Source organism: Eubalaena glacialis, chromosome 9 (assembly GCF_028564815.1).
Source record: "Eubalaena glacialis isolate mEubGla1 chromosome 9, mEubGla1.1.hap2.+ XY, whole genome shotgun sequence".
Taxonomy (NCBI): Eukaryota; Metazoa; Chordata; class Mammalia; order Artiodactyla; family Balaenidae; genus Eubalaena; species Eubalaena glacialis.
The window spans coordinates 103471974-103491521 of record NC_083724.1 but is presented as its reverse complement, the minus strand read 5'-3'; the positions used below and the strand labels follow the sequence as shown (position 1 = coordinate 103491521).

Here is a 19548-nt window from a genome sequence, read left to right as displayed (position 1 = left end):
TCCTGGCCTTCCTCAAATCTTTCCCTTCACCCCCGCCCACCTGCTCTCCTGACCTCACACTTGAATTTGTCTTTCAGTGGGCAGTTAGGAGATTACGTTTTCCTCCAGCCACTCCTAAGTGAATCAGGGGTAATTCCAGGACTGGAACTCAAAGTCCTTAGGCAACTGATTCTACACTTACTTTTGAATTTTATTTCTTACCAACCTTCTAAATGAATTCACTTCTCCAGGGATGCAGAATACCTGCACCACCACCCCCAGTGGCGGTGATGATGATCCCTGCTCTCAGCTTTTCCTGGCGGTCCAAGTTCTAATTCCCCCTTCAGCCTGTTCTTTTCTTGCTGGGATGTCCCTCAGGCCCTCGTGGTGGCTGCAGTTCACCATCCACCTTCTCTCACAGGCATACTCTTTCCCACACATTCTACCTCTTGGTAATGTCTATTGGTTGTTTCCACTTTTAGTGTCTTGGTTTTTCCGTTACAAGCAAATTCAAAACTCTTCAAGAGGAGATACTGTCCCTTTTTGCTATGTTTCCTCCATAGAACGCAGCAGAAAACTGGGTGTCTAGAGGCAAATCGTATTTATTGATAATTAGCAGGGCCTCCATAACCCCCGAGATCCCAATAAGGCGGTCTCCCAGCCTCAGTTACGTGGGTGGTCAAGGTCCAAGTCCCCTTCTAGATTCTGCAGGTTCCTGGGGGCATCAACCTTCCCCATCCCCCTACTCCCAGGTGAGCTGCCTTGCTCTGCAGAATGCTAATCCAGATACAAAGTCCAGCAAACAAACAAAAATCCATTCACAAAAGCATCTGAGAGCCTAGTAGGACTCACTGACAATTTGAGAAGGAAATGTTAGAAATGTTTTTACTAACACACATATTCATCAGTGGCCTACCTGGGCCTCCTCTCTCCTCCCTCCCTCCTCTTTTCTCTCTACCTCCATCCTTTCAAAAGTAGCTCCCTGAGCAGTGCAAACCACTCCCCACCCCCATCTCCTTTCACTTTCTCTGCAAAGCAACCTATCTCTTCTTCTTGGTGCCCAGTACCTACCGACACCATTGCTTTTAGGGCTTCCCTTGTGACCCCAGTAATGCATCAAAGCTATTTTCTCAAGAAGAAAGTTCTCTCTCTCCTGGGAAATCTGGTACAGCTGTTAGAATAACTTTTTTAAAAGACTTGCTACATTGAAATATCTGCTCACTTCAAGAGTAATTCATTCTGAGGCTTCTGTTCCTTTCCCTTTTGTTAAATTGCCGTGTATTGTTACTGAATGACCTCCTCTCCCCGCCTTTCCTATCTTCAGGATTTCATTCCTGTGGGCTTTCAAAAGGGCCTTATTCTTGACCTCCAGAACCTTGGACTTTATTCAAGCACTTTCCCCAAAGTAACCTTTTCCTTCTCAAGTGGATAAGGCTGACAAAATGGAGATATCAAAAATGGCAGTGATACCTGTCTGGGTTACTTCGCTTATTTAGTTTACTTTATGAAGTACTTCTATTCGTCTGCCAGTAACGTTATCAATACTCAACAACAGCAATGATGCCTTGGCAATCTCCAACATGATGACTCAGTGGAGATAGCTGCACGCCCTCCTGACTTTTTAAGTAATGTTCTTTGTCACCTTCTAAGGTCACCTGTTCTCCTTTGCCAAGATTGCGACCACTTATCTCCATTAGTTCTTGAATTTGTTTTTTCCTTACATCCATTAGAATCAGTGTAAGCTAGCTCTGCAGAAAATGCTGCCAAAGTCTTTAAACTATCTTACCTTCCCATAAGACATCCTAGTTCACGTTTCTAATTCAACTATAGCTCATAATTCTAAATTGTTTATTTCTCTGTCTTCACTGGAATCTTGAGTATCCCATAATTTCACATCCTTGGTAAGTTTTTCTTAAATTTTTCTGGTGCAAGTAGTTCGTGGACACTGTACAATGTCACTCCAATGGTTGTACTACTTCCTAAACAAGCCCCAGTTCCTGCCCCTCAAAGCGTGCACACGCGCACACACACACACAGAAAATCAAATGGGTGCTGCCAATGATTCTCATTTTTGAGAGATAATTTCTAGTTTTCAAAAATGAGTTCAATAGCTATCATTTTTTTAAAAAAATCGAGCATAACTTTTTAGACCTACCCAGATGTTAGCTGTTTTTATTTGGGAATATTTGCCCCTTGAAGATGGAAAAGAGTTATTACACAGCTATGATGCCAGACAAGAGTAGATGCTTACATAGCACTTTCACTAATTTGCAGAGAAAAGGCACTTACAGCTTGGACACCTCCTTAGATTGCCCCCTTCTTCCCAGCAGGCTAGAGAAACTCTCTAGTCTCATCTCCCTTGATTATATCAGGGGAAAAGCTAAAGTGTCAGACAATACTTGGCTGGCCTGCCTCGTCCTGGTCCCATGGGCGCTGCGAGAGTTTTTGGCAAGTTAACCTCTCAGAGTCTCAGTATTCTCCTTTATAAAGTCGGCACAATAATAAAATAAGAAGAATAACGAGATACTGCTGGACACAGGAGGGATGTGCTGTAGGTGGGCTACAAGGGGACACACAGGTCTGTATTCTACATGTTGGCCCTGGGACACAGCCTGCCTCTCTGAATCTGCCCCACCACAGTCTCTTCTCCTGCTCACCTTGTCCTGGGCTGGTGGACGGGAGATTCAGCTGTTTCTGCTGCAGCCTCCCCATCAGCCCCACTGCTGACCATTCAGGCTCCCCTCCCTCTGCTTGTGTCCAGTGACTCATGTGGGTCTCTGTGTTTTCCTGGCTGCAGCTTCCTCCCTATCGAGGCCTACCTGATAGCCATCTTTCTGGGAATTCCTACGAAATTATGGTGCTCCAAGGCTTCCATCTCTTACTTTTTTAGTACAGATTTATTTGGCTTCAAACACATTTTCTATCATTTTGGAGAACCATGTGAGTGGGAGGGCGAGGCGGCAGCATTTCCTCAGTTGACATCGTGAAACAGAAGTGTCACAGTATAATTGGACTTTTTCTTTGGTTCCTAGTGAGTTTGGAATTGCTTATGTCATTCTTTATTTTTAAGGAGTAACATCTTAAACATCATCCAAGCTACATCTTAGATCCTTGAAATTATAAGACAAAACGACTAAGGAAGAGGGCATCCAAATATAATATACTCACCACAATAGCTAACATTAGCAATTAATAGGGGAGGTACCATGGCCATGGAGTAATTTAGTAAATTACTAGTCTCAAATGCAAGAAAATGCATTCCCCACCCCCTCTTCCCTACTCTCCCTCTTTGGAAGGTTTTCGAACTTATCATAGTCTGGGCCAAACTAGAAAAAGAAATATTATGTGTTGAACTTATGTTTTGGTTTTCCCTTATAGATGGGAGAAAATTCCCCCAAATAAGTAAAATGCAGAATATCTTAATACAGTATCCACTTTTGCAACTTAAATTGCTCTTTCTTTCCCATAAAATTAAGTGCAATGGAGCAGAAGTTCTGTGTTTGTCACCAATCCTTTATTGAAACTGGTAACTTACACACTTTATAACAGAACAACAAAAATAATGTTCAATATATACAGCCTTTGCAATGGACTATTTGACTATACACAAGGCAGAGTGATAACACAGTCTAATCTTCATAATAATTTGTGCACAGAAAGACACCCAACAGTCAACATGTGAACATTACAGTGAAATGACATCACAAGTCCAGTGAAAATTCAGCCTAATACAAAATGTACTATCTATTGCAAATGACATCTCTAAATGCCCAGAGCTTGTTCAGTAGTAATTTTACGCAGAGTCCGAAGCAGAGATTTGGTGTGTGGCTATAAGTCTTTTAAGTGAGACCACCTCTGCAGACAAGTTGGCTATCCCCTGCTTCAAAAACAAATTCTCTGGGTCAGAGACTTTGTAACCATTGTCTTTCACTTCGACCACTCCAGTTTTGTAACTATTCTGAGTTTTGCCATTAAGTTCTTTTTGATGCCAGTGTTCAGATTTGAGAGACCAATCTTGAATGTTAGTCACTTGCACTGAAAAGGGAGTGAGAGAAGAATGTACCAGATTGGGGGCATTATGCTTCTCAAGTTCGAAATGTCTCTTAGACGTCACGTCAACAGGCGAAGAAAGTTTTTGCGTGCCATCAAATTCGTGATCGAAGGCTTCCACTTTTATCTGCATGGCTTTGGCTTTAATCCGAAGCTTGTGTGGCAAGGCAGAGGAGTTCACTTCTGGAACCTTAACCACTGTGGCGTGGACACGCTGAAGTTCGACGGGAGAGTGGATTGGGCCCTTGGGAACCTGCTGCTCATCTTCTCCATCGGATGACTTTCCTACTGCACCTTCATCGGTTTCTGATGTCCTTGGAGAGTTACTGGAGGATCGGTTGACCTGCAGCAGAGGGGGAGAGTGTGAGTAGCCAGGAAAAGAATTCCCCATATAGTTCTGATACACGGCCGCTCGGTAGGCGCCCGGGTCATCTCTGGGCTCCCTGGCATAGCTCTCCAGTTCCATCGGCTCTTGCTTGATGACCTGGAACTTGCTTTCTGGGCTTCTGCAGCCACTCTGCCCAGGGCCCTCCTGCGAATGTTCTAGCGAAGACACTTCCGAAACATCAGACAGAGAGCTCTGTGGAGAGTGCTTGATGACAGAAATGCAACTGCTGGCCACCATCGAGGGCTCGTGCTCATCCACAAAGGCGCTCACGGTGGATTTGGAAGTCTGGTAGTCTTGAAAATACACAGCTGTAGAATTACTGAGTTTCTGAATCTCCTGGGCATAGGCTGTCGAGCTAATTAAACCAAACTTTAATTTTAGGGAAAGCAGTTCAGCTTTTAAAGTGGCGTTTTCTTCTCCCAGTGCAATGAGTTTGTTCTCCAAAACCAGGTCATTCAGTCGACGCTTCTCCCGAGACCTCTTGGCAGCTTCGTTATTTTTCCGCCTCTTTTCCCAATACATGGCATCCTTCTTCTCGTCGGGAATGAATTCCCGTTTCCTCCGACAGGCTGAAGATTTGTTTTTCCCCACACTTCCTTCATTGAGAAGGAGCTCTTCCCCCGTCGTCAAGTCTTCGGAGACTTCGGATAAGGCAGAATTAAGCACCATCATCTTGTCCACGCTGCTACCAGCATCCAGAGATGCCTGCTCCTTCTTGATGCCCTGCATTTTTCTCAGCTGCATCAGAAACAACCTTAACCTATATATGCGGTGCAGGAGAAGAAGTTATTTCCTCAGTATTCTCAAATGCTTTAGAAACTGCGGTTTAAAATCCATCAATATTCTTCTTTTTGTTCTAACGTCCAGGATAAAGCTCTTGGGCTCCTCTCACTGAACGGAGTAGGGGTCTTCTAGGTTACCTGCAATACGTGAAGAAAAACAGTTATCCATTTGGTAAATATTTATTACCAATTATGTACAAGAAAGTACACGAAGCATTGAGGGTTGATATTTCTGCCCTTCAAAGAGTTTACAATCTTGCAAAGAAAATAAGTACCCAAATACCTATACGGTAAAGTTGTAAAGGACAAGTCCACAGTGAGACCTGTGGTCCAGGACAGTGAGAGAAAAAAACACATCTGCCCCAGGGAAAAACAGAGGAAGACTGTGTTTCAGGAGAAAAAATGGTGGGGTGGGGCATGTGGGGATAGGACAGTACAGGAAGGAAATGACAGATCGCCTCTGGTTGGTAAGTTTTTAAATAGTACTTGCATCTTGTGGGGCTTCTGAATACTTTTAGATAGCACTTATATCACTGCCAAGCAAACAAGCTCACCTCATAAAAGGAACTTTTCCAAGTAAACCCCTTTAATGTCAGTAAACAAATTCTGTAATTACATGGAATCAAATATAAATGGAGCTAAATTTTTATTGCCACAAAAATAAAAATAAAAGCCACACAAACAACTGAGTTGTAGTTGTTTAATCTCTTATATGGCTGATGTCACGGTCATTCTGCCAAGTGACTCAGCACACCTGAAAAGGACTCTTTTCAATAAAGCCATCTCTTTTGACACATTTGTGCTATGAGTTTAGAAATGTTCTTTTTTTTCTGGTTCCTTCAAATTGATTTATCAAACATTCACTTAAGATTGAAGCATCCACAGTGCTTTTTTTGGTCCTGACAATTCTGTCATAATAGATTTCATTGATAAAGTAGCTCCAGACTAAAATAAACGCTTATTATTCAAAGGGATTTTTTTTTTTTAAGTACGTTGCCTTCTTGAAACTTAAAATTATTTTAAACCAAGAGAATGTAATTATGGAAAGAATTTCTTTCCATTTTACTAATTAGTTTCAAACAAAATATAAGAACTCAAAAATAGAACCATCAACTAGCTTCCTTTCCCACTGATGACATATTTATAATCTGAACTTGGCCTGACAGGAGATAATAAATCCATATTAAGTTCCAATAACAATCTTCTCGTGGTCATTTTGGATCTGTCTTCCTGGACAGGGCTTCTCTGCCTAATTTTCCAGTAGGTAATACTTTCATAAAGGAGATATGGTAAGACAACTGTTCATTCGGCACTATCTGTATATGGCACTCTTCCTGCCCTATTAAAAAAGATTTAATGTTTTTGTTTTATGTCTCTCTTTCTTTCTTGTGCATAGTTTTATAATGACTAATGACGTTTAATTTTATCAGCTGGAAAAGACTGCCAGCTTCCTGTGTCTTTTCCAGAAGGAATAGAAGGAATGATGTAATAATTTCAGGATCATCAAGAATAAGGTTTAATGCCATGTTTCTGTCCATCAAATTGAGCCAATAGAAACAGTGAGTTGCAACTTAGCAAAACTTGCGATTACAAATACCGAGCTTCCGTTTGTTTTTGAAAATATAGCTTTAATGGGAAATGAAGGCAATGAGTCTGCCACAGCAGGCCGTGATGGTGTAGAAAGGGGAGCTTCCTAGTTATCACTTAGTAAACAACACTGCTTCCTATATTTCAAGTTAGGTTTCTTGTTCTGATATGAAAACCCCTTTTCCCTCAATATACTGAATGGATTCTTCCCTCCTGTCAATAATTTGTATTCCCTAATTCAGTTAAGTCTTCCCCCTTGAAATCAAATGAATGTTGAAGCAGAGTAAAAATTCCAGTTCCAGGAAGATAATTACATTGAACTTTTCCAAGATGGTTTTTAAATCTCCACTGTATCCCCAGATACTACTGTTTTTTAAAACATTATGCAGTTCCTTGCACACTATTATTCTGAGTATTTTCTCCACTTGAGACTCTTTCTCTTCCATGCATTTTTTAATTTGTCCCTTCCTTGGAAAAAAAAATTACATTCCTTTTACATTTCACCTCACCTATGAGTTTTTACAGTTATGCTTTTGAAATGCCCCACCATTCTGTGTTAGTTACTCTTCCTAAACTTTTCATTCTTTCATCATTTCATATCGTTTCATCATTTCAAACCTACAGTGAGTGAGTTGGGACTCTTTTCAATCTCCTGGTCCAAAGAATCGCGCTGAGTCCAGTGTGAGTGAGGGCAGGCAGGCAGCCCTTGCCACACTGCATAGAGAAAATAACACTACTTCCATTTAACAAAAATATCCCACTTGTCCTAAAATCTCTTAACCCATTTCTTCTGGGTGTCTAAGTACTGTATGTCCACTTTGTCATCTCTACGACTTTGTTGGTACATTCAAAACCTGCAGAAAAATCTCATTTCTTTTCAGTTAATCTTCTTCCTATTTGAATTTCAGTATTTGTACTAGAATCTGGATTCTTCCTTCATCTGCACATATTAACTGCCTCTATGATTCCACCAGCAAATCACCCCATAACGACATTAGGATATTTTCTGTAATATTATTTATCAAATAACCTTGCAGTGTTGAAAAGAGCTTATCAGCAGTGCGAGAAACTGTAGAGAGAGGTGCTGATTTTGTACAATGTGTATCTTCCTACATGTTTGTTTTGTATGTCCAACTAGACTGTAAATTAGTTCAGGGTGCAAATTAATATATTTGTATCCTAGCAACAAACTGAACCTATTAGGTGCTCAACATCTGATTGACAGTCACTCATTTACCTTATATAAGAGAGCTTTGCGCCAAAAACACTTTGTTGATACATTCTTTTAAATCTGATATTACATAAATTCTAAAAAAGATATTTAACTTAGTAACAGAGAGCTTCTCTTATTCATTACTTGATTTATTCAACACATATGGAGCACCTACTATATACCTGGCACTGAGCAAGACTGGGGGCACATAAAGAGGGAAGGAAGAATCAAACTCCCAAGAGTCAAGGGACCCCTTAGTCTTTGGTGGGAGACAGGCTTGTGAATACAGCGCTCATCCAGGGGTGTGCTAGGAGCACCGCCAACATGGGGGGTTGGTGCACATATCACATTGTTTCTAGCCGCACTGCTTTTTTCTTTGTATGGTGATAATAAAAACAATTATAACAGGTGCCATTTACTCAACACTGACTATGCAACAGGCACTGTGAGCCTGGCCTGTCATTATTTCACTGCCCTCATAATAACCACTTTCAGATGAGAAAACTAAGGCTCAGAGAAGTTAAGCAACTTGCCCAGTGTCACACAGCTAGTTAAGCGGCACAGCTAAGATTCCAGGACAGTCCTGACCCCAATCCAATTCCTCTAACAGTACCCATTCCTGTACTCCCAGAGGGTTGTTCTGGTGTGTATCCTTGCAATGCATCTCATTTACATACAGTTCCTTTCTGTGTTACTCTCATTTCTGGGTAATATATCCCCATTTACTAAGTGACTTTGGGGGCAGTAAAGCACTATTAGATGCTGCCAGAACTTCTTTAAGACAACAAAGGTACCATCTGGAACTTTTTTCCAGCTTCCACAGAGTTGTTGTACAGCTTGCAAGTATTTAATGAATTGAGAAAACATTCTAAATTTTCATATCTCTGCTAAAATTTTAATCTCCGGGCAAACCTACATGCTAAAATAATTAGAAGGAAAAAAATTATAGCTATTAGCATTGTCACCTGTGATTTTTTTGTACACAACCAAAATGTATCCATTTTCAACATGGTGGGAGAGGGCAGTTAAAACACAGAGAGACTGAGTGACTTTCCCAAGACCATGTGGCACTAGAGGGCAGAGACGTTGAGGGCAAAGAATCTATTTGTGCCCTTCAACAATAAATTTAAATTAAAGTGAATGGAAAGGTGGTTTACAATGCCTTCTAAAGACATCAGTTTTTATGCTCAACTAACAAATGACTTTATTTCAGATTCCAGTGTTCTCCCTTATGATTAATTTAACAGTCATTTCACCTCTGCCTCATGTTTTCAGATCACCACTAACGCTGTGTTACATCAGTCACCACTAGTTTCCTTTCTGGTGAGTAATTGACACTAAATGACAATTCTATGATGCTGGTGTGTTCAGCACGATCAGCTTCATTACACGCATTAGATAATATGGGTGCTTCTCAAAAACACAAATAAAAGGAGAAGTTTAAGAGGAGGAGTCATCACATTCTAATGACATATTTTCCCACACCTAACTCGGATGTACCATTGCTAATTAATGCTTTTTCGTAGTACATCACACTATTTCTACAGGCAGGAGTTCTGTTGCATAACCCCAGATTTTAAAGTCTATTTAAGTCAGATGACCTAAATATTGTTTTTAATTAAGGTAAATTTGGTTTAGAAAATTCTCTAAAAGAATAAAGCTTTACAACACAAATTCTAGCCCAAATTTCTTTTTGAGGAGGGACCTTATGACTTATGTTTACAATGACGGACCTGTATCTTCCCTGGCTGCCAACACATCTCTCAGAGAAATCTTGGTGGACAATTCAAACTTGTTACAAAACAAGAAGAGAAGAAACATTTTGTTTCAAGCATCTAAAATCTTACTAATAGCTTAGAGGTTAAAATCTACTATGAGAAAAATTCGTTATTATCTCTTTAAAGAGATTGCAAATTGCTTCTATTTTATACTTTGATTTTAACATTCTGTCAATACAAGATGAAATACTATTTGATGTGCCCAATGATTTGGAAATATTTTCATAGAACTACCTCATTTTCCCTCTACTCTCTGAAGGTACTGTTTACACCCTCAGAGGTATAGTATAGATACCATTAAAGAAAAAAATTCTTTTATGTTAAACTACAAACCATCTCTCTACTAAGAGGCAGTTGCTTATTTTTGAGATAAGTGCCATTTTAGTGAAAAAATAAAGTTATTGAATCAATTCACAGCTCTTTAAACTAGTAATACTAGCAAATGTTAACCTACATTTTCTTCCTGTGGGTAAAATCCATGACATGATTGTTTCAATAAAATGCTTTACTTCTTTTCATGTATGAAAATAAAATCTAGGGGGGAGTGGGGGATGAAAAAACTAAGGAAACATTGAAGTTGCATGAGGATTTTCTAATCAGGCTGAAAAACAAAATGCTTTTTAAATTAAGAAAACTATGTTAAACCTCTTTAAGTGCCAGTGAAGTGCCTCCCATTAATAATATAATTCTGTATCTAGTAACACAGACTCTGAAGTCAGAGAGAAATGTATACTTGATCAAGCTATGAACACACACATAAACAGACTTTCACACTTTGCCAAAATCTATCCTATCATAGCAACAAACTGGCCTACTTTTTCTATTTGGGTACTTCTGTAAATGAATGTGTCAAAACCAGAGCAAGTTTATGATAAATGAAAATATTTCAAGTTTCTTGCCCTTTCATCCTCGACAAAGGACTACTTGAAAATTAGACTTAAACTTAATAAATATGATGACAACACTGCATTTTATTATAGCATTGATATAATTTAAGGGATTGAAATATGAAATAGTATGACCTGACTTTTTTATTATTATTAATTAATTAATTAATTTATTTATTTATTTTTATTTTTGGCTGTGTTGGGTCTTCGTTTCTGTGCGAGGGCTTTCTCTAGTTGCGGCAAGCGGGGGCCATTCTTCATCGCGGTGCGCGGGCCTCTCACTGTCGTGGCCTCTCTTGTTGCGGAGCACAGGCTCCAGACGCGCAGGCTCAGTAGTTGTGGCTCACGGGCCTAGTTGCTCCGCGGTATGTGGGATCCTCCCAGACCAGGGCTCGAACCCGTGTCCCCTGCACTGGCAGGCAGATTCTCAACCACTGCACCACCAGGGAAGCCCCGACCTGACATTCTTTTATAAAAAGAGGCTACTGTTTGTAATCTAACTCTCAATGAAAATATTCTGAAGACTGTTCAGGGCAAATGCATAGATGCTAACACATCCAAACAACTTCAAGGCTTGAGGGAGGGGAACTGGGAGGATGGGGGTGATGAAATACCAATGCCTTATGAAAAATTCTGCATTCACTTCAAAATGGGGACCATTTGTTTTCTTGAAAGTTTCAAAAAGATAATTTATCAGTCTAGCAACTAATTTGAAATCTTAAGGGACATGGGTAATTATGAAGTTACCCAGTTATAGGAAATTCTGCAACAGGTAAGTAATACCAGACTGCATGCAACATGGGATAATGATGGGAAAAATGGGGTGCATGCAGAGTTGGTTGAGGAAATGGTATGGTAGGGCAAGGTTTTGAATGTCCCTAATTATACTGAAGAATCATTCCAATTTTCCTCAGCTTGACTTTTTAATTTCTTGTTCACTTTCCTTCCCAGTGAGCAGACGATTACAAATGTCATTTATTATGTGCCTCATGAATAGAATAAATTATTTTAAATGTTTATTTTTAGTGTTTATTTGAAGGCTACTTAACTCCAGCTTTAGATCCCTAGAAAGTTAATTAATAAAAGACACCATGTTCTGATAACTAAAAGGCTTATAAACATCATTCTGCTTCCAATGAAAATGAGTCCTCAAAGCACAGATTATTATGAAAGGCATCTAGTAAATCCCTACTAAACTTTCTTACCATAAAAACAAGCTAGCATACTCTAATTAAAACCATATGAGAAACAGTAATTTTTTAACTACAAGAAAGGTATTTGTAATGAAATTTGAGAGATAACTGGGGGTGGTGGCAATACAAGCTCATTTTGAAACTGGAAAACTCTTATGTAATGTCTGTGATCAAAGGTCAATGTCTTTCGACATTCTTATACAAGTCCAATCTGGATAAAAATCAACTCAAATATAATTTAGAAAAATAACAGGATATCAAACAATGTGTTAACCCTGTGAAATACAGGCATACCTTACAAAAACAAGAAATGAATATTAAAGGAAACTTCAATTACATTGTTTCTGTCATATTTTGAACTGAATCCCAAGTGTGCTCTCATTCCTTAATACAAATTAAAAATAAACAACTTTGAACAGCATCAATGCCATCTGGATTACAATGGAAATAATGAAGTATGTGTGATTTTACTAGGGTAAAAATAAAGCCTCGGCAATATGACTGCACCTTTTCCATTCCATGCTGCAATCACATTCACTTCTCAGAACGGACTCTATGGACCAAAGCAAGGTCAACTAGAAATATCCACTCAGCTGGTGAGTCAGGCACATTGCTCAACATGGGAAAGGGCCTGAACAAAGGGTTTTAATTTTCAGCTTGTTGCATCATAGTGATGTTATAATTGCACTTCGTAAAGATAAGTCTTTAACACAGAAAAGGAAATTGTTTCAAAAACTCCAGTGAGCTTGCACTCACACTCAGGGAAGGGACAGAGACAGAGGGTCACCCCCCCCCCCAATCCCCTTTTCAGGCTCCTGGCCTGGGCTGCTAATCAATTTCTCTTGGCCTCCACTTCCTCATGTCTAAAATGGGGACGATAATAGAACAGTCAACACAGTGCCTGGCACAGGCAGGGTACATGTTTAGCAAATATTAGCTCTTCATCTCATTTCTGAAGAATGAGCAGCATCAAGGAAACAATGATGATGATTAGTTCTAGGCCTAATTTTTGCCTCTCGTAATTCTTAGTGAAGCACTGCCCTATGTTGCAAGTGTAAGGGTAAACCAAAGGAAATTTACTTCTGTGTTAGTCAAAAGGGCCAACCATCAGCAGTTGGGGCATGTCCTACCGTTTTAACCATACAGGCTGCACACACTCCCTCCCAACATAGCTCATCTGTGAGGTCTAACCAGCCTCTGATCTCAGACCAGATTTTTAGATGCAGAGATTATCCAGGACCAGGAAAACCATCACAGAGAGGTAAAGGGAACTGAAAAAAAGGCAGCTGTTTGGCACTTTTTACACCATTCCTGCTACCATCAACTCACCTCTCCCTGTTCCTTTAAACAGTTCCCCCAAACATTAACCCAATGAATGACTTGGGTAGTCTGAGGTTCTGCAATCCTGTCAGGAATTCCCTTCAAACTAAAATTACCATCAAACGTAATGGCAAATAATTTTGAGAAAAAAATTAATCATTATTAGAACAAAAAAGTACAGTATTTCAAGAAGAATTTTTTTTTTTTAAGATTTTTTTGATGTGGACCATTTTTAAAGTCTTTATTGAATTTGTTACAATATTGCTTCTGTTTTGTGTTTTGGTTTTTTGGCCCCGAGGCATGTGGGATCTTAGCTCCCTGGCCAGGGATGGAACCTGCACCCCCTGCATTGGAAGGTGAAGTCTTAACCACTGGACTATCACGGAAGTCCCAAGAAGAATCATTAACTATAGGCTTAGTTCAAACTTTATTCCTTATTGCACAGAGACTTAGGCAGTGAAAAAATGAAGGTGAATACCTTTATTAAAATATGTATATGTATATATATATGTGTGTGTGTGTATATATATATATATATATATATATATATATATATAGTTCCTGGTCACTTATACAGGAAGCATTTACTGAGCTCCCCACAACTGCCCAGCTAAACAGGTTTTATTCCCTCAGTTTACCCTGGAGGCCTATGGAAATCAGGGCAGTGCCCAAGATCACAGGCTGGGGCCTGGGACCCAGCTCTTCTGAGCCCACAGCCTGTGTTCTTATTTAGCACTTCACTGTTCCCTAACTACTGACTGGCCTGAAACTTAAGAGAGAAACCATTAGGGATGGGGTGTAGGATTTGATCCCACAGAAGCCAACTTTTCAACAAGCTCTGAGCTGATGCGCTTTCAGAGAACATCTGTGACGCTGCCCTGAATTCACTGCGATTTATTGCATGAGCACAGCCTCAGAAGACTTATTGCCAGGATGAAAGTACTATATAGTCTTATATAGCAGGACAGCGGCATCCACACAAGTGTTTTGATTTTTTAAAATTTTGAACTCGGGGGATTTGAGTTCTCTCTACTCTAGCCTTTGACCACATAAAGGTTCCAAAAAAAAAAAAAAATACATCTACTCGACTGGCTACAGTCAAGATGGGGTTCTCCTCGTCACCACCACCAATACTGGACCGCCCGTCCCCCCAATTTTTGTGGTCTGTTGACATCTGGAGGTTTTCTTAGGTCTTTTTCACTTCACGAGAATCAGAAGCCCTCGGCTCCGACATACAATGAAGCCTCCCCGAACAAAGGTTCCTGCGGTGCTCAGAAGCTCAGCGCGCAAAAAGCAATAAGGCAGGCCCCTGGAGCCGCGGAGCGGCCTCGCCCTGGGTCCCTCCTGTCTCTCCCGCTCTCCTGGCTCCCCTCCCGCTGCTCCGGCTGCCCTCCCGTCCTCCCCCTCCCTCCTCCTGCCCAAGCGAACCCAGAGCGCATCGCACTCTCGGGTCCCGGGCGGTCCCTCCGCGCCCCCCCCCCCACCCCGCGCCTCCCCAGGACCCGCCCCCGCCGGGTGGGCGGCGCAGCGGGGCCTTGGCGCCGCCAGGACCCCCGCGCCAGAACAAAGGAATGTGAGGAGGGGGCGAGGAGGAGCAGCACAGGCCGCCTTGCAGTCCCCGTCCAAGCGCCGCCCAAGGGCGCTCCCTGCTGCTAACCGAGGTCCGCGCCCGCCACCCCCACATCGCCCCCAGACCCCAAGGGCCCGCAGGAGGCAGGGGTGGGCCGGGTGGCAAGGGAGCACCCCTGAGGCCGCGATCGGAAGGTGGCGCTACGCGGCACCCTGCAGGCCCGGGGCTCCCGGCCTGCGCTCCAAAGTAGGTCGGGGTCTGACATTCAGGGCCTGGAGCAATATTAGCTTCTTGGAAAGCGGCTTCAATTACTTGGGGTGATAAATTTGTTCCAGAGGTGAATCTCTGTACTACGTCCCCTCCTCCGCCCCCCTCCCACCGAAAAACCGTCCACAACCCTGATTTTCAGTTATTTTAATATTACATTAGGGGAAAACAAATCTGACATACACACACCATCATATACATATATTCACATACACACTACGTAAGAGTCCACGGACAAATTTAAAATCTGGGTACATTATATATTCATATAATCCTCACACGAATAAAACTAGGATATCCACCAAAAAAATACAATCTACTAACCTATATCTGTTTCCCATAAATCATATCTGGTCTGGAGAATATAAAAATACGATGTGAAACAAATACTGTGACCCCATTCGCTGCTGTTATTTACAAAAGCCAAGACCAGAAGATGACACTCGGCCATCCCCTGCTGTTCTCAGGGAACAGCACTTTCCTAAAGTGTCCTTTAAAAAGATAAATGAGAGTCGGCATCCAGCAAGCCACCGGGCTCTGCGAAATGCCTTCCTAAAAATACAATCTTATCAAAGGTCTCCGAAGGCGTGGAGTTAAAACTACAGCAAATGGCCTTGAACTTGTATTTGCACACAGCCCTGGAGAAAACGCCAGAAATAGCGCTGTGAGGCCACAATTGTTAAAATGTGATAGGGCTAAATTTAGAAGAACGCACATTTCATTTAGGGCAAAAGACACACATTCGGCTGCATGAGCAAACTCAATGCTTACCCAGTTGTCTACTTTCCTGTTTAAAATATCCTTTTAAAAAAAAAAAAAACTGTTACAGTGACATTTTAAAGGCTGAGATCGTCCTACTTTCTTTGTAGCAAGATTATAAAATCACGTAATTAGCTCCCTCTTCCTGTGCTCACTGCCAGCAAATTCGTCCGTTACATAATACAACATTTCCAGGAAACTATTATGTGATCTGTCTTGTGTCTGAAAAAGCAATGACAATAAGGTGAGAAAAAGGGCTGATCGAATGGGATGCATTAAAATTAGGAAGGTGGGGAGGTGAACGTCACAATGGTTCGTCCCAGGTTTAAAGATAATAGCTCAGAACACCTAAGGGACGAGCTCGGGTAGTATCCAAGATCAGAATACAAACCGCGGAATTCTTCCTTTTATGTTTTGTAGGAGTGTTTAAAAATACATCTTTTTTATTTGGGACGTAGTATACAGGTAAGTAACGATCCAATATCCAACGCGGCGCTAAAATTACCAAATCATTGCACACGTACGCGCACATTCCCACATCAGCCCGTAATCCTTGCCAATATTTCACTGTGGGCAGATTATGCAATGTATGCAAGTACAAATCCCACAACCTCCCCGAGCGCTGGTAAAACACGCTGACGACAAACAGGGTGGAAAACGTCTGTGCAGACTCAGCCCCGGACACAAACAAACGCAGCGCAGGCATTCTCCGAATGCCGTCACCATTCACGCTACCGACGCTCTTTCTCAACGAGAAAATCAAGACTCTTCCCCATTACTCAGCTCCCCTCCTCTCCGCGCCGCCAGCCCCGCAGAAGGGACGAGAAAGGAAAGAGCGCTGCCCTTCCCCATGAGAAGGCTCAGCCTCGGCTCAGCCTCCCCGGCGCTCTTCTCTATCAAAACATCAATTTTCCTGAAATCAGGAGACATTATGCAACAGCAGCGGGGGGAGCGCAAGCCAGCCCGGACTACGTGCCGGAGCGAGGGCGCTGCAATCAAAGCAGCCACCTTAAGGTGGCGAGTCCCCTCCTGACAAGGCAGCAAAAGTTTATGTAATGAATGCCCCGCGCACACTCGCAGCCGCCGGCCAGCCCCGCGCACAGCCGAACCCCGCGCACAGCCTGGCCCGCGCCCCGCGCCAGCCGGCCGCGCGCCCCGGGAGCGGGCGGGGAGCGGGGCGCCGGGCCCGGGCCGGCGGTGGGCGGAGCGCTTACCGTGTTCCTGCTCTCAGGGCGGCGAGCTGGGGTGGCGGGGAGAAAGAACGGGGGCCGTGAGCGAAGCCGGCGGCGTTCGGGGATCGTGGTCCGGCCGGGCCTCCGGGGCGGCAGGCGGAGGCGAGGGCGCGGCGCGGGAGGCGGGCAGCGCGCCGGGTCCGCGGGCGCCGTGGCCGCGCCGGGAGATGTGTGTTAGTAGGTCAGTTCCGAGCGCGGCGCTACGTCGCCGACCGCCAGCCCGCCGTGACGGGCGGCCTCGGCCCCAATCGCCGAGCCCGCACCCGCCCTCAGCCCGCCGCCAATGGCCGCGGCCAGCGGGGGCAGGCTCTCCGAGGCCCCGCCCTTGCCCCGCCCCCGCCCACTCCCCCGCCCGGCAGCGCCACCGGCAGCTCGCGTCCCTTCACGGCCGCTGCCACCGCCGCCGCCCGAGCGCCGGGACGCCCAGCGCCCGGCGTCCTGCGCCCCGCTCCAGGGTTGCGCAACGGCCGGAGCGGCCGTCTCGACCGGAGCGAGCATGGGGAGGGGCCCGAGACCCCCGCCTCACTGTCCCGCTCCCCTCACCGCCTCCTTCGCCCTCTCGGTCACCGAGGTGCCTCTCTGAGCCCAGCGACCCTCGCTCACTCGCAGAGGCGCGCGTTTCGTCTCCCCGAGCGCGCAGCCGGCCAAGCTACCTGTTGCCGACCGAGTGCCGGGCCGAGGGCCGCAGGCTGCCGCGGCCCGGGCGTGGCAGGGACCTCCGCCTTCACCCTCCCCTCACACTCCGGGAGGACCCCTCCTCCTTGGGGTGGGCGAGAGGGGAGGCGGGGGCGCTGGCGAACGGCCAGAAGCCGGGGCGAGCAGCAGAGGGGAGGGGGCCGGGCGGCCGTTCCGAGCCCCGCGGTGCTGCGTAGGCAGAGATTACAAAGCCCGGCGCGTCTCCCCTGAGAGCGCGACTGCCCGGAGAGAGGGGGCGGATGGAGGGGAGAAAGCGCAACGCACGAACACCGCCCCCTCCACTATTAGGACGAAGATGATGGCTGCAAAGTTGTTGCGGAAGACGACTGGCAAACCAAGCTGGCTGAGGTCCATCGGCACCCACCCACCTCGTCCCTAGGCCACGCCGAGAGTGGCTGCCCGGGGTGCGGGTCCGCGGGGTTCGCCCAGCTGGTACGCCCGCTGGGGTTTGAGACGGCCGCTCAGGATCTCTTTTCTTAATCTCGAAGCTAGGAGCGAGTCTGTCATTTCTCCCTCTAACTGGATGTGGTTGTCTTCTCCCCCAAATTCCCGGGCTACGTAAGAGACCTAAAGAAATGGGAGAAAGGGCACCTCGCGGCGACTTAAATCATAGAGCTAAAGACTGTAAAGGCACGTGGCACACACATGGCGCATTTACAGCTAAAGCGGCAGTGCCTGCCTTTGCTAAAGGAGCCATATTCCTGACAGTGACGCACAGACTTGCCCAGAGAATGTGGCAGGTGCAGAAGGACCTCCTGCTCTGCTTGGACTAGGCGGGAGCTGGGCTGAATGCCTTCCATGACTTTCCACTTCTTTTTCCTATGATAAAAATACACTTTTTTAAAAAAGAAAAATTTGAACTAAACACCAAAGTAAAGTGAACACCCCCCTCCCCCAGTTACCATCACCGAAGTACATCATCAATAGAAAATATGCTTGCTAATTTGTCTCTTTTCTATCTTCCCCATTCTCATATTACAGAATTATAAGTACCCAAAGACTGATGCTTAAACATGCTTATCACGTATCAGGTTTCTGGAAGGCTTCACATTTCAAACTGTTCTCCAAGGACAATGTTGTGGTTCAGAACACACCCATGTTCACAATTCATCTGATAAAGTGTAGATTTATCAACAGGGCTCTGAAAACGTAGACATGCAATATGAGTTTTAGCGTCTTTCCCAAATCCACCTTTCCAGATGCTAGCCAATTCAAGAAGTACATCTCTGTATGGCTTTTGAGTCAGTCACCTGTATTAGACATTTATTCCAAAGAGTTGACTCCCTTGATGAAAATGAATCCTGATTTTGGTTTATATTTTCCACTTTTCTCACTTTTACTAATACATTTCCTTTTTTCCAAATCCTCACAATGCCCATTATAGCTTTGAAAATCTCTCTTAGATGAAATTAAAACCATATGCATGTCAGTTACCTTTTCAGGGTTAGAAATGCAGCTAGTTCCTAGAAATCCAGAGCCACCCAGAGCATACCCCCCCCGAAAGATATTCTCCACATTGTTCTGCTTTTTAAATAATTTCATAGAATTCCAGAGCTGTTGTAGAATGAGTAGTAAATGGCTTTATAGAAGACAACTTAGAAATTCAAGAAAGGTAGGTAACATGCTTGGAGTCACCCCAGTTGGTGATAGTGGAGGAATTCTCTGAACCTGGAAACTGGTTCTTTATGCTGAATTTTGAAACCTGATGCTCCTCTAATTACTTGAGGGTATTCTAGATTGTGCCTCTATCATATTTGTGCATCATTTTAAACTGCCATCTAACTTGGAAATCAGGTGAGGTGTAAAAGACATCTGTGATACCAACTTAGAAAATAACTCTTTAGCTC

At 43.9% G+C, this 19548-nt stretch overlaps 1 protein-coding gene across 1 annotated transcript; it reads right to left on the bottom strand.

Annotated features, from left to right (window-relative positions):
• Positions 1-3523: 3523 nt before the first annotated feature.
• Positions 3524-17272, bottom strand: NFIL3 (nuclear factor, interleukin 3 regulated). Its single transcript, XM_061199373.1, has 2 exons — positions 16988-17272; positions 3524-5337 (listed from the first exon to the last, which is right to left on the bottom strand). Exon 2 carries the CDS (start codon positions 5159-5161, stop codon positions 3773-3775), a length of 1389 nt encoding a protein of 462 aa, XP_061055356.1. The 5' UTR covers positions 5162-5337; positions 16988-17272; the 3' UTR covers positions 3524-3772.
• Between the last annotated feature and the right edge of the window lie 2276 nt (positions 17273-19548).